Below are 13,697 nucleotides of genomic sequence, written 5' to 3'. Positions count from 1 at the left end.
CATCACCCTCAACTATTGAAAAGATAAACTAGGCTAAATTAAGCCGCTATAAGGACAGGTCGTAGTAGTAGTAGTAGCAGCAGCAGCAGCAGCAGTAGTAGTAGTAGTAGTAGTAGTAGTAGTAGTAGTAGTAGTAATCTCACATAAATCAATGAATTCACTGACTCTCAAATCACTCAGTCACTTTTTAATATACTTTGTGACTATTTCCTTTAAAAATAGTAGGCCTACTTGATCATGCCATAATAGGGTCTCTTACAAATGGCACATGCATTTTGTACTTCCATCTCTAGGTTAAACAAGTGAACATTAATGGGTTAAAGAAAGGCTACCTAAGTGCTGTGTGCCTACTTTAAGTCTATGTCTGCCTGTGCTGCAAGGCTTTTCCGTAAGTAGACGGTTAATGCATTGGACGTGAACATTATTTATCGGTTTAAACGCTTTTTGCAGCGTTTTTACAAGATCTCTACAGTTTCCAGAGTTTTTTTTTCTCTCGTGCGTGCGCCGAGTTTACCCTGGTGGTGTTATGAAAAGCAGCCGCTGCTCTGTCCTCTCAATGAAAGCATTCTTCTTTCCAGACGGCTGACCAATAACATTTCTTCATTCTGTGGTCCATGTGTGACGCGGCAGACAGGCGCGCCTACTGTTAATCTGCGCACCCCGTAACAAAGTTAGTTTGGATGGACTCACGGAAAGATTATACATGCCACATCAATACTTGTGCAATCGAGAGGAGAAGTCACGAAAACTCTTACGCTAATCTAACGGAGCTATAGTGTGGTCTTTTCATGTGTCAGCAGTCTGCCTTTTATCCAAGCAATTAAAGAAAAACTGCTCTTGGGGTAAGACTTTTTTCAACTATATAGATGACTTTGTGTTTGTGCAATTTGAGAGTTAACCTACGTCCAAATGTAAGGCAAAGATTTCATGTGTGGTGTGAAGTTAGTTAATCTCATTGATGTTAAGGTATCCATAGTGATGTGATTTATCCATGAAGTGGCCTCTGTCTCCCTCTAATAATATCGACCTACTTCCAAAGCTGCAAACTGATTATAACTGTTAAAACTCTTATGTTATCAACCAATGCTGCCTTCATGTGCTATGGGGATTATTGTATATACGAGTGGGAATTTGCAGGCTACATGAACGTCCCTTCTTGTCGTGTTATCTACTGGGGAACTGGTAGGGACTAATAACCTTTGACCTCTCACTATGGTGGACAGCAGTGATTGAATTAAATGTGCATTGTTTTACTCTAGTTAGTTGGTTGTTAATTTTGCCTGTTTAATTGTGTTACATTTAGCAGTTTAATGTATGTCTATTCTCAGTTAATTACATAAAAAACAGCTATTGTTTTACATTTTTTCCTGAGTGATCTGTAGGCTACTGTCTCACTTGAACAAACACAATTCTGTTTTAATGTTAATTTTATGATGATTATTTGTGATTATTTATGTTTTGATTTGTGTGATTTTAATGTCTTTCTTATTTTGTAAAGCACTTTGAATTACTTTGTGTACGAAATGTGCTATACAAATAAACTTGCCTTGCCTTGAACAAAACGCACTCGTAATTACCACTTCACAAGTGGAAAGGATCATCTTCATAGCATATGAAGGCAGCATAAAAAACCCAAACGTAAACTCATCATACTTTGTACAAACCATAATTGCATTGTTTAGTTTAAAATATTTGTGTGTCTTGTAAATTATGTCTGGATATAAATGTAATAAAAATGAATGGAATGTTATTTTCACTTCCTAAAAACAATGTTTCACTCTAATGGCCTTCATGGCAACTGTTGACTTAACAATTTCTGGTTTTGTAACACAGCAACATCTGTCACCCTTTCCATGTACGCACAGAAATAATGCTATGAATCATAACAGGGTGGTCTCAGTGCATCCAATCGTCCTAATCACTGCTGACGCTATGTTCCAGGGGTTAAATCCACCACACCCTTTCCTAACTTGGCCACAGAGACTGAATGATCACACTCACCAACCACATATACCAGCGGGTGGTTTAAGAGAAACCTCAGAGGTGAGATGTGCAAAACCCTCGCTGACATGAGTAGTTATTTAGTTATTTCATACCTCAGCTACTTATTTTTCACTTTTTCTTTTTGTTATTGTGCATGTATATCTATGTTAAAATGCTTATAAGTCCCACAGTATTGTTTCTATTCATTTAAATTAGCAAGCATAACCTTTAAGATGGAAAGAAATCTTCATAATCATTGTTAAGAAAAATGTACAATACTGTTGTTAACTACTGCTGTTAATTTAAACTTAAAGGTCCCCTATGTTATTTTACTTGGTTGGGGGTATGTCACCGCCTTGCCTCCAAACTTGATTACAGTATGGCATTGAATTCACCTGTATTCAATAACAGGTGATTTTATTTCCAAAAAATACCTTGGCTCTGAACAGCAACAAGTGGCATCCTGCGTGCTTTATCCATGGAGGCAACATTCCAGAAATCTCCATGGAGAAAAGTTACAAAGTTCACCTTGAATTAGATGTGCAGTACTTTTACTTTGGGTACTACTGCTGCTTAGTGCAACAACTATTTAAAAAATGACAGTTATTACTATTACAACACTTTGACGTAAATGTGTTTGTTGATTTGCAGTAAACTTCAATAATGGAACCCAGTGAAGACTATGAGAACTACACTTACGACTACTATGTTGAGTATGGCGACATGGACGATGTGAAAACTGGCCACCGGCAGAAAGAGACCATGCACATTATCTCTGTGATAATCTACATAATTTCATTTGTGCTGGGCCTGATTGGAAATGGAACTGTCATCTGGGTGACATCCTGCAAAAGCAAGAAAACTGTCAACAGTATATGGCTGCTTAATCTAGCCCTCGCTGACTTTGTGTTTGTACTTTTTCTACCTCTGTACATTGACTACATCCTTAGGGGGTTCAACTGGAACTTTGGAGTGGTCATGTGTAAATTCAAATCATTTGTGATAGTTATGAACATGTATGCCAGTGTGCTTTTTCTAACCCTCCTGAGTATAGATAGATATATTTCTCTTGTACACCTGAATTGGTCTTACAAGCATCGCACTGTGCGGAGAGCTTGGCTTGTATGTGGATGTGTTTGGGTTGTGTCGGCCGCCCTCAGTTCTCCAGCATGGATTTTTCGGGACACTATACGCGTACATGACAAAGTGGTGTGCTTTAATAACTTTCATGCACACGACAGTCACTTGGCAGCTGTTAGGCACATAGTAATAGTTGCCATACGAACAACAGTAGGCTTCCTCTTACCGTTCACAGCAATCTGCATAACAGCCATACTACTCCTAGTTAAAGTGCACCATTCTGAACACTCAGTGCGAATATCAAGCTTCACCAAAACAGTATCTGCAATTATATTAGCTTTCTTTCTTTGCTGGGCACCATTCCATATTTTTAGTTTAATGGAATTATCAATACATTCATCAGTATACCTTCACAATGTTCTAATGACTGGCTTTCCTCTTGCAACAAGCTTAGGATTTTTTAACAGCTGCATCAACCCTGTTCTATACGTGCTTTTAGGAAAAAAGATTCGCCGTATTCTGAAACCTGCGTGCCTCAATATAATCAAGAGTCCGCTGCAAGAGTTGAGCCAATCTATTTCTGCTACAGAGATGGAGTCAATGCCTGAGGCCTTTCAGGAGAGTCTCCCAAAGGAGCCTATAGCTTCTTCTACTCTCTGACTGGTCAAGAGTGGATGGATAATTGATCATTTATCTATATAAAAATGTCACCGTCCAAAGATAGTGATTCCAAATTATGAGGCTCTCTTCGAGGATTGAAAGGCTAGTGTTATAGTATTAACTCTGTTTTTGTTTTCAGAGAATAATGTAAATTTGTTTTATTTTATATTATAAATGTATGTTATTTCAGATGTGTACAGTTTGATATATAGTTATATTGTGTATAGGAGTCAAATTTCATTCATACTAGTTAGTTACATTATCTTATAAAAAGCTCAACTGCAAACCTTTTTGTGTCTATTATATAAAGGGTGCAGACAATGGAAATTAAACCCCTCAGCAGCTATAAACCAGACTTTAGTGTTTCATGTTAAGGATTTCCTTTTTTCACAGAGAGCTCTACCAGACTTATGTATATCCAGATGTGTTTCCTTCCTCCTCCTGAGGGTCTGTTTACAGATACAACCATTTCCTGTTATTTTCAACCATTCCCTGGCTTTTTTCTGTATCCCTTGTCATTTTCAGCAGATATAGGGCCTACTGTATGACAGTCTTTGTCATAAACACATTTGCAATAATGTATGTATGCAATATGCTTTGCATTACATTACATGGCCCTACCAATTCAAGTTTGCTGAAATTATTACTGTCTTGAAAATTATTTAACATTTAATAACATGATATTATGCTGACGTGAGTAAGTTTGGTCTCTGTGTAGTAAAAATTGTGCAAATTTATTAATGGAATTACATTTGTGAATTACCCACAATAAAATGACACTGCTTTGATGGGGATGCAGACTATGTTCTTACATAATTAATGGCTACAATCCACATTTACAGCATTTATTACATAATGTTCCTTAACATGCACTGCCCCAACCAAATACACATAAAAACATAAACAATATCTGAAGTGAATAATTGAAGTTTAGCAATTTTAGGAAATTGATATCTGTAGTAAAATTCTTTAGTTACAAAACTGTACATCTCAATCTTGAGGATATAAAAGTTTTCTTAAATTTTCTATTACCTGTGCCTATTTCATCTATGATAGCTTATGTAAAATAAGTATAATTACAATGAATGAACAAACCACAAATTGTGTATTATTATTATTATTATTATTATTATTATTATTATTATTATTATTATTATTACTGTAATGTTTTCAGTTTTCTTAATAGTTCTTGGAAGATGACAGTAATAATGTTGGATGTATTATTCACATTTTAAAATGATTACTACTTACTACTTATTATTATGACTTTCTGTCGGTTTTCTTCGCAGCGCACCTCACCCATCACCAGAGTGGCAGTGTTGGTGGTAACTCATGTGAAGAAGAGCCGTGGTCCAGGTTGATTTTACACTGTGCCACTTCACTGGACCTTTCTGTGTTGTATTTTCCCTGTAATATCCAGAAAAGTTAAAGAACGGAAAGCAATCTTACCTCTGCACAAAATGCAGTTTATGTTCCAGACAATAAAACTACAATTTCTACAACAAAACGGCTCTTAACAAAGTTCAATTTCCAATATGGTAGGAGAGGTTGTTGTTGTTCAGCGGGCTGTTGTCATGTCCCCGCAGTGCCTGTAGTGGTGCTGTGTGGAGTCTGCTGTGGATCCCACTAAAATCCCCAGCAGTCTTCCTACTGCTTATAATTTGCTCTGGATAGCCTATATTCAAATGCATCCATATTTTTAAATTTGCGGAGCCTGGTGAAGATTGCTATTATCATCTAATCTCCGATATCGATGCACATATAGCCTAGCTGATCGTAATAGACACTTCGGCCGTCTGTGTGGAGCGAATACCGTGCACAGCCCATATCAATTCAAGGTAAGCAATAAGCGATTAAGCCTCGGCCTCGATTTAAGGGAGCTGCGCTTTGCGCTCTCAAATGTCGGATAAGCGTTCTAGGCCAGCCCGCCGTCTCTTGTAGCTAAAGGGCCTCTAAACATGATACTGTTTTATTGCCTAGCACTAATTTGGGGGAATAAATGCAACACGCAGTTAGTCAATAGGGACTCAGTAACCGCACAACTCACTCTCGATGCCATCCAATGTCACATTATGTAACAACAGTGGCTATAATTCCTATCAAATTTCGGGAGGCCTTGTGGTACAGGCCGTGGGCCTGGTTTGACCCTTTGTTTGGATCTACTTGGCAATAAACGATACAGATTTTAGTGACTAATATCTCCTGTATTGTATGCTTTCAGAATGTTTTTATTACAACGCTTGAAGTTTTCTATCATCAAATAAAATAAAAAAATGATAATTTACAGCGTTGCTTATCTCCGATGTTTCCGTTTCCTGGTTAGCTACCGCCCACTGATGTGTGTTTTTAGCTTTCGCTAGCTTAGCATGTTAGTGGTCTAATTATATCTATTACTTAATTTTAAAGGAACCTTTTACTTAAACAAATACAGATGTGGCGTTATGTTGATACGAATACACAGCGTTTAAGTATAACTTTTTGTACGCTACATTGATGTTGTACAAAGTTAAACCTGTTGGTTTATTCAATGCTAAGCGCTAGGTAGCTTCTCTCTAGGCTATTATAGTGCTCTGTGCCTTTTATTGTATTAATACATTTGACAAAACCTGGGGTGTTAGTAGTCATAGTGTGAGACTATACTGACAGGTTTATAGCTATTGTTATGATATTTAATTAAACTTTATTAAGAAACATAACATACTAGCCACTTGCCACTCATTAATAAAGCGTTTTCTGTGTTGTCAGTATGAACAAGTTATTCAATGTAATTTTTAATGATGACAAACATATTCTCACATTATTAACTTTTATTCCTTGAAGAATGTACTACTACAGATGGTGCAACAGCATCTGATAAATACAGCTACTTGCTAACATTCATTTATTTTTTTATTTGCTAACAAATTGCAACCAGATGTTAGATTAATAATGGCACATACAGAAACGCCAATCATGCTTTAATTGGTATAAAAGTTATTATTTACTTCTATTATACTATTGTGCATTTACACATTATTGGCAGATACATTTGCCACATGCTAGTTATCACTTTGTTATGAACTTTTACTAATTACATTTCTTGTCTTCCTCAATTTTATACCATCAGCTCATGTTGTCAAGGACAAGAGTCACGTGATGTATGAAGGCAAACACATACACTTCTCAGAGGTTGACAATAAGCCGCTGTGCTCATACAGCCCAAAGCTCTGCAAGCAGCGCAGACTGAATGGTTATGCCTTCTGTATTCGACATGTTTTAGAGGATAAAACAGCGCCCTTTAAGCAATGTGAATATGTGGCCAAGTACAACAGTCAAAGATGTACAAATCCAATTCCCAAGTCAGAGGACCGCAGGTATGTTTTAGTCCATGACAAAACAGCAGTTTTTGGCACATACAGTTGTAGAGATAAAATAACAGTGTTTTCCTTCTTTTCTAGGTACTGTAACAGCCATCTCCAGGTCCTTGGTTTTATTCCGAAGAAGGAACGCAAAAAGAAAAATGACACATTGGAGGAGATGCGTTCTAGAGCTCATTTGGAATCAGTGGCTCTTAACATAACTGTACCTTCTTTAGCTTTAAAAGCTCCCAATGGCCTAGATGAACTTCCACCATCTCCGCCCTGTACCCGTCTATTAGCCCTTCCTGATGGGGAATTACTGGACCCTTTTGCCTTTTATGAAGATGACACAGATGGGGAGGAGATAAGTACTCATCGGAAAGACAGTGCCATCAAAAAGAAGCTACAGAGTAAACTAGTGCTCAACCAGAAACTTTGCCATGACACAGACATCTTCCACACAGCTCCTGAGCACTTTACTCCATCCCCTGTCCCCCGTGTTCACCCCTCTTCACCCCTCAGCACTCACCTCTCACGGCACCAGTCAGGTCTTCAGCCAGTTCAACACTCCAGTGTGACTTCCTTCAGCTTTCCAGGGCAGCAGCAGCAGGGGTTAGTATGCAATCCACCTCCACCTCAGACAGTCAACTTTCTGCCTCCAGGGATGCCCACAAGCGCAGCACCCAGTCCTGTTCAAGCTTCATCACTTAGAAAAATGCCTTTCACCTCAACAAACTTGCCTGTTACCTGCAAAGACAGCAGTAGTAACTGTCAGCGGCATGTGGTAGTCATGCACCCTGCTGCCTTCTCACCTTCTGCCACCTGCTTGGCCAGGCTGCAAAATCTTGTACAACTCTGTGCTAAAAGACAACATGAATATGGAGACCTCTTTCCTCATTTAGGTGACTTATTATTTTGTGTTTTCTAAGAATACATATTTAATATAAATGCATATTAATGTGAAAGCATCCAACAAATTACAAAGCTATATTTATATGTGTAATATTCTTTAGGACTGGACTGGTCTGAGGACAGTGATGATAATTATGAACATGATGAAGATGATGCAGGGGAGAGACTGCATTCTCTTCACAGCTCATGGGGACCATTAAATGGGTTTGTGACATATGTTGTCTGTGTTATTTTGTGCCCTGAGGACATTTTTAATTGTTGTTTATTCCATTGACAGAATGGAGGATGAGAGTGGACTGCCTCGACGATCACGGCTACTGAGGCTTTGCTCATACCTTCAGGAGAAATACAAGCACATGTGCAGGCAGGAAAGGGCCAGTATCCGTCAGAAAAGATATCGTTATGCCTTTCGCAAAGCCCTGCTTCATGCAGCCAGTAAGAACCCTGACTGTGCTGGGCAACTAATCCGGGAGCTGCATGGTGTTTCGGAAAACTCTTTAAGGTACTCATATTTTTTGTTCATATTTAAAGCAAAATGAAATTATCTGGATATATAGTGGGGTCCATAATGTCAAATTCACACTTAACATGGGCTAGGTACATTTTAGGTCCTGCATGAAATCCAAAGTACTAGTAATTTAAAAAAATGTGTGTAGTCGCACCACCCTCTACGGGCACAGAGTTACGGAAAGAATCCGCAAGGAGTCTTTTTCTCTGCAGTTTCTCAAGCGTTTTTTTCATTAAGCAGAGGGAATGAGTACTTGTTTTTGCATGAGCCCACATGAGTCTGCACTCCTGTTGGTCTGTTATGCACCGAAGTACACTGGTTGGTGTGACAGGCACTTTGCAAATAATTTGCTTCAAATGCATTGTTAATCCAGTAAACCTATTTGGACAATGACCCAATTTTTGTGTTTTTATCCGTTTCCCAAATGTACCAGCGGCATTGAAGGATGAGTCAAATAGAGAGGACAAATTTCTACATTGCGACAATAAAGTATACCTTCCCCTTAAACAAATTTCTGAATGCTCCTTCTAATTTCGACTTGAAAACCTTGAAATTAAATCTGAGAGTCTCTACTCCAGGCGCACATTAGTGTATGTTGAATATGTTTTGATACACAGAAGAAATGACAAAATGCGGGTCACTGTCCAAACACTTACGGACCTAACTGTCCCTGCTTTATCAAGCATATGAACCTCTCTGTTTGTACAGTGTGGCTCAAGGAAAGCAGCAGAATACAAACGCAGGAATCTGCACTGGCAGCACAAAGGGTCAGGCCTGCAACAACAAAGCTCTGCCTTTTACCCGACACTGTTTTCAGCGTATCCTTTAATCTACTGTTAGAATTTAAGTTATAAATTATATATTTTATGGGCATTTCATGGAAAGTACATTTTATTACATGTTAAAAGTTAAAATAAAAATAGTGTTTTTTTCCTTCATTGCATGTTGTAGACATTCTGTTGAACCGCTCCCAGCAACTTTTTTCTAGTTGCACAGCCAAATTTGCAGATGGTCAGCAGTGCTCTATTCCTGTGTTTGATATCACTCATCAGACACCTCTCTGTGAAGAACATGCCAAAAAAATGGTTAGTCTTCTTCTTTCTACCTACAAAATTTATTTCTCCTTTTTTGCGTCTTAACTTTCATCTTGATTCTTAAAAGGATAATTTTTTGCGTGGAGATGGACACAGAAGAGTGCAACACCAGCAACAGCGCAAGCCACGTAAAAAGACAAAGCCACCAGCTCTTACCAAAAAACACAAAAAGAAGAGGAGGAGAGTGCCTCAAAGGCCTCAGAAACCCATCCCACCGGCTTTGCCACAGGGGAACCTAGGAATGCCTTCAACAAGTTTAGCAATGCCTTCACAGGCCTGCATCAGGTGCACACATACTTCAGTAATTGTATTGATCTAGTTACAGTCTTAACATCATTCAGCTCCTGTGGCATACATTTGAATAGCTTCATTACGGCCAGGGCTTTCAGTGTGTTGCTAACCAATATGACCTCTATGGCAGGAGCCCTTCAACACCAGAGCTGAGTACAGATGAACTTCCTGATGACATCACAAATGACATGGCAGACATTCCAAATGACCTTGAGCTGAACCAGGAAGATTTTTCTGACGTTTTACCCAGACTCCCTGATGATCTGCAGGACTTTGACTTATTTGAAGGTCTGTATGCCATCAGCACTATTAAAAATTAAAACACTTTTTTTTTTGCTCATATTTTTTTGTTGCTCAGTGTTAAAGCTGCAGTGTATACGCAGAGCAACTAATTTGCCTCCGTTTGAGTCAATGTGGAGTTTAATCACAAAGATGTGTATTTTGCATAGGTAAAAATGGAGAACTATTGCCCACTACGGAGGAGGCAGAGGAGCTGGTGCGAGCACTGCAGGCAATGGGATCTTACCCAGATTCCTTGGTGTGCCTGACCTCCATAGGGGATTTAACACCCTCTGAAGGAGTGGACCACAGAGCCATGACTGTATTTCCTGGGCCTGTGCAGACAGGGAGCATGGGGGACCTGCTCAACAGTCGCATCCCAACAGAAAACTTCACCAGCCTCGAACTAGCGGACAATCTACTGCAGTCCACTGGAAGTCACTTTCCTCCCTCACCTCCATCAGAACCCTCAAACCAGCCTCCAGCATCATGTTCAAATTTAACTCATCCAACTCCTACGGTGACCCAGTCATTAACAGAGCGGACGTTTACACAAACGCATACATCCACTGTCCTGACAAAGTCAGATGCTCCCACACAGTCTTCCCAGCGCAACCACTACAGCAGTGACCCTGTGCCATCTCCGTACAGTGATCATATATCTTCACCTCATGCCCCTAGCTTCCCCACAGACACCCCTCTGCTCCTGGAGGTGCCTCTGAGCAGTGCATCAGGAGCCCCTCGCTCTTCATGGAATAATATCACACTCCCTCTCACTGATCCCTCACAGTTTGGTAATCTTATTGGTTCTGACAGTCATCTTATATCCACATCTCTGTCCACTCCCCCAGCTACTACTCACTCTGCCACACTGCAGCCAATGGCGGCACTCTCAGCAATGCCTCAGACTGGTCTAACTGGTTTGGCCAACCCTCCAGCCCCCTCCTCTTCTTCACATGACAGTTCGACCCAGCCTAAGCAGCAGCTCCCTCAGTTCAGTGCGGCCTTTGGCCATCAATTGGCCTCCCACAGTGGCATCCCAAAAGATGTGCAGCCTAGCCACAGCTCCACAGCGCCTCCTGCTGGGTTCTCAATAGTGAGTGCCACCGCTGCTAGTGCCAACAGCACCACACCGCCATTCACTCAAAGTAAATGAAGTGGCCTGCAGCGGCTGTGAGATTGCTGTGGACTCCAGTCACTGACAATCCTCTTTGGCTTAGATTTGACCAGCTTTTCTATCTGCTGTGTGCAATATTAAAATGGTGCACTATTTGATAATGAATTTGCACAACCTCAGATTACCTTCAATAATTTCTGGTTTCCTTAGTGTACTTGACAGCCATGCACGATTGCCGGTCACTGTGAGTCCACTTGTCTGATGCCTTGTGGTTACCAGGAGTTACAGAAAAAAGACATTCTGGTGAAACCCTGCAGAAGGACCTTAGCAGAGATTATCTCAGATTTCAGAAACTTAGATGCCTCAATCAGTAGTTTTTTTTAATTTGCGTTTACCAGGTGACTCCTGGCTTTGATTCATCTAAATTACACCCTGCCTTGCTCAGATGGCCATTACATTTTTATTTTTCTACCTATGTATGCTCAGCATTTGTCACCCTGTTTAGAACAGTAGAAGAACTGCTTTTGATGTCAGTGACCATTATGTATGAAGCTATAGTTGTGAGTCATGTTTTGTCATAATGTAGAATCTTATTGAGTCATTTCACAAATATGAATTTACCAAACTACTTTTAAACAGCTGTTTTTATATTGTGTATACAGTGTATGGACTCATTTAATAGTTTGCTCAGACGTCATATATTCTGACCTCACCATTGGTTGTGGGACTCTGAGTGGCCTAGTAGACACTTGAAGGTAAATCAAGTTCAAAGCAATAAACACATTATCATGACTCATCATGAAAAGTATTTTCTTGGTCTCGTTACTTGTAGCTTCACTTGGTAAATTTTATCAGGAATATATTTTAGCTGTTTAACTGTTGTTTTTGACAGCAGTTTCACTCAGAAGGAGACCAGCAATCAGGTTAGCTCACATACTTGGTGAATAAGGATAAGCAGTCAGTCAGTGGTTTTATGGTGGTGATGGTGTAAACCAGGGGCTTTAAGTGTCTACTCCAAAGGTACTCTGGTCCACATAAAGCAATGGTCTTGCATGTAGTATTCATAACAAAACTGTGTAGAATCACTTTGATGGTGTCATGGTTGGTGCCCCCGGTAAAGGCCTGAGTAAATGCTTTTAATTGACACATTACTTTGAAATTTTGCACTCATTTTCTCAGTAGATTATGATAATGGTAAAATTGTGCGGAGGAACAGAAGTTACAATTGTGCGGAGGAATAGAAGTTACACAACGCTTTTGAGAAAATGCAATTGCGGGATGTCTGATTAGAATAAATCAAATTTCCCCTGTTAATTGCAACAGCACAACCATGTTTTTGATTGATATATTACGCACCGACATTGTAGACTTTGATATTTAGAGTAGAGATCTATCTTGGGGTTTGTGGGTGATCATTGAGTAGCAATTGACATAGTTCTTTGCAATGTATTCAGTGGAAGCTGTGTGTTGTAGAGTTCAGTCTCCAGTTGTTTTTAATGGCTATCAAAAAGTTTGTACGTTTTTGTCAGGTTTGGAGGGGTCAGTGTTTAGTGTCATTTTCTGTCTTTTTGTTTTCAAATATTCCAGTGGAGAGGGAGACTTTTGATAGCTATTAAACTAGAGGAAGCAGTGTAAGATTGCATGGGGCAGCAACACTTTGTCAATATTGATATTTAATTATGGTCTCTGGTGGTATAAAGCATAGGGATGTATCCATCAACGTTACTTGTCAATGAGAAGAGTAGATTTTTATATTTGTTGTGTTTTATGTTAATTTGCACAAAACCGAAGGATGCTAAAATGTGGCAGGTCTGTTTTGCCTTTTTTGCTGAGCGCTCATTTAACTCTACAGCTGCTCTGAGCCTGCACCAGACCCCTTATCCGCCTGTGAGAAGACCCCCATATCTGCCCCCAGTCCCCTCCCCCCCTGAGAGAGATGTCACATGATCAGTGAGACAAACAGGCTTCAGTTCTTTCAAATGTTAGATAACCTGTTGCATTAAGGTAAACTGCTGTATCTACATAGCATGAGATTAGTTGTTTCACCCATTTCACTCTGGAACACAGAACAAATGTTACAGGGCTCGTAGGCACATGTAACTGCTTGAATTCAGAGCTGGCTGACAAATTCCTATACTCATTGAATGTACTGTATTACTGTTTTTAAAGATAGGATGAGCTAATCTAGTCACCTTTTGTTATTGGTCCTTGTTTTAATTTGTCTAAGGTATTTTTTGTATACAAAGGTTTACATTTTTATGTATATTTTTCTTGTGTACAAATTATGTAATATGTGTATAAACACTGTATGTAATTATCTGTATATAGTGTGAGAAATCTGATCTTTTGTTTTTGGATGTATAAATAAAACTTGCTGTGAGGTATTTACTGATACAATTTGTGTTTGTGTTTCTTGTCTAACAGTACAAACAAAG

At 39.4% G+C, this 13,697-nt stretch overlaps 3 protein-coding genes across 3 annotated transcripts in view; 2 read left to right on the top strand and 1 right to left on the bottom strand.

Moving 5' to 3' along the window:
• casp10 (caspase 10, apoptosis-related cysteine peptidase) overlaps positions 1-13,697 on the bottom strand; it is a 66,657-nt gene that overhangs the window by 31,098 nt on the left and 21,862 nt on the right. The window lies entirely within an intron of this gene.
• Positions 666-3,780, top strand: cmklr2 (chemerin chemokine-like receptor 2). The gene is made up of 3 exons (XM_033986915.2): positions 666-842; positions 1,942-2,043; positions 2,635-3,780. Exon 3 carries the CDS (start codon positions 2,647-2,649, stop codon positions 3,721-3,723), a length of 1,077 nt encoding a protein of 358 aa, XP_033842806.1. The 5' UTR covers positions 666-842; positions 1,942-2,043; positions 2,635-2,646; the 3' UTR covers positions 3,724-3,780.
• On the top strand, positions 5,001-13,659 carry LOC117389625 (INO80 complex subunit D). Its single transcript, XM_033987319.2, has 10 exons — positions 5,001-5,561; positions 6,830-7,076; positions 7,161-7,963; positions 8,075-8,177; positions 8,251-8,475; positions 9,190-9,299; positions 9,433-9,566; positions 9,643-9,860; positions 9,997-10,154; positions 10,316-13,659. Exons 2-10 carry the CDS (start codon positions 6,859-6,861, stop codon positions 11,299-11,301), a joined length of 2,955 nt encoding a protein of 984 aa, XP_033843210.1. The 5' UTR covers positions 5,001-5,561; positions 6,830-6,858; the 3' UTR covers positions 11,302-13,659.

The sequence above is a fragment of the Periophthalmus magnuspinnatus genome, chromosome 21 (assembly GCF_009829125.3).
Source record: "Periophthalmus magnuspinnatus isolate fPerMag1 chromosome 21, fPerMag1.2.pri, whole genome shotgun sequence".
NCBI lineage: Eukaryota > Metazoa > Chordata > Actinopteri > Gobiiformes > Gobiidae > Periophthalmus > Periophthalmus magnuspinnatus.
This window is presented reverse-complemented; position numbering and strand designations above follow the sequence as displayed.

Excerpts from the sequence above, each read along its gene's own strand:
- cmklr2 (XM_033986915.2), top strand. The coding sequence starts at position 2,647 with ATGGAACCCAGTGAAGACTATGAGAACTACACTTACGACTACTATGTT.
- LOC117389625 (XM_033987319.2), top strand. The coding sequence starts at position 6,859 with ATGTATGAAGGCAAACACATACACTTCTCAGAGGTTGACAATAAGCCG. Across the intron at positions 8,476-9,189 it reads GTTTCGGAAAACTCTTTAAG|TGTGGCTCAAGGAAAGCAGC; the intron begins GTACTCATATTT and ends CTGTTTGTACAG. Across the intron at positions 9,567-9,642 it reads AAGAACATGCCAAAAAAATG|GATAATTTTTTGCGTGGAGA; the intron begins GTTAGTCTTCTT and ends GATTCTTAAAAG.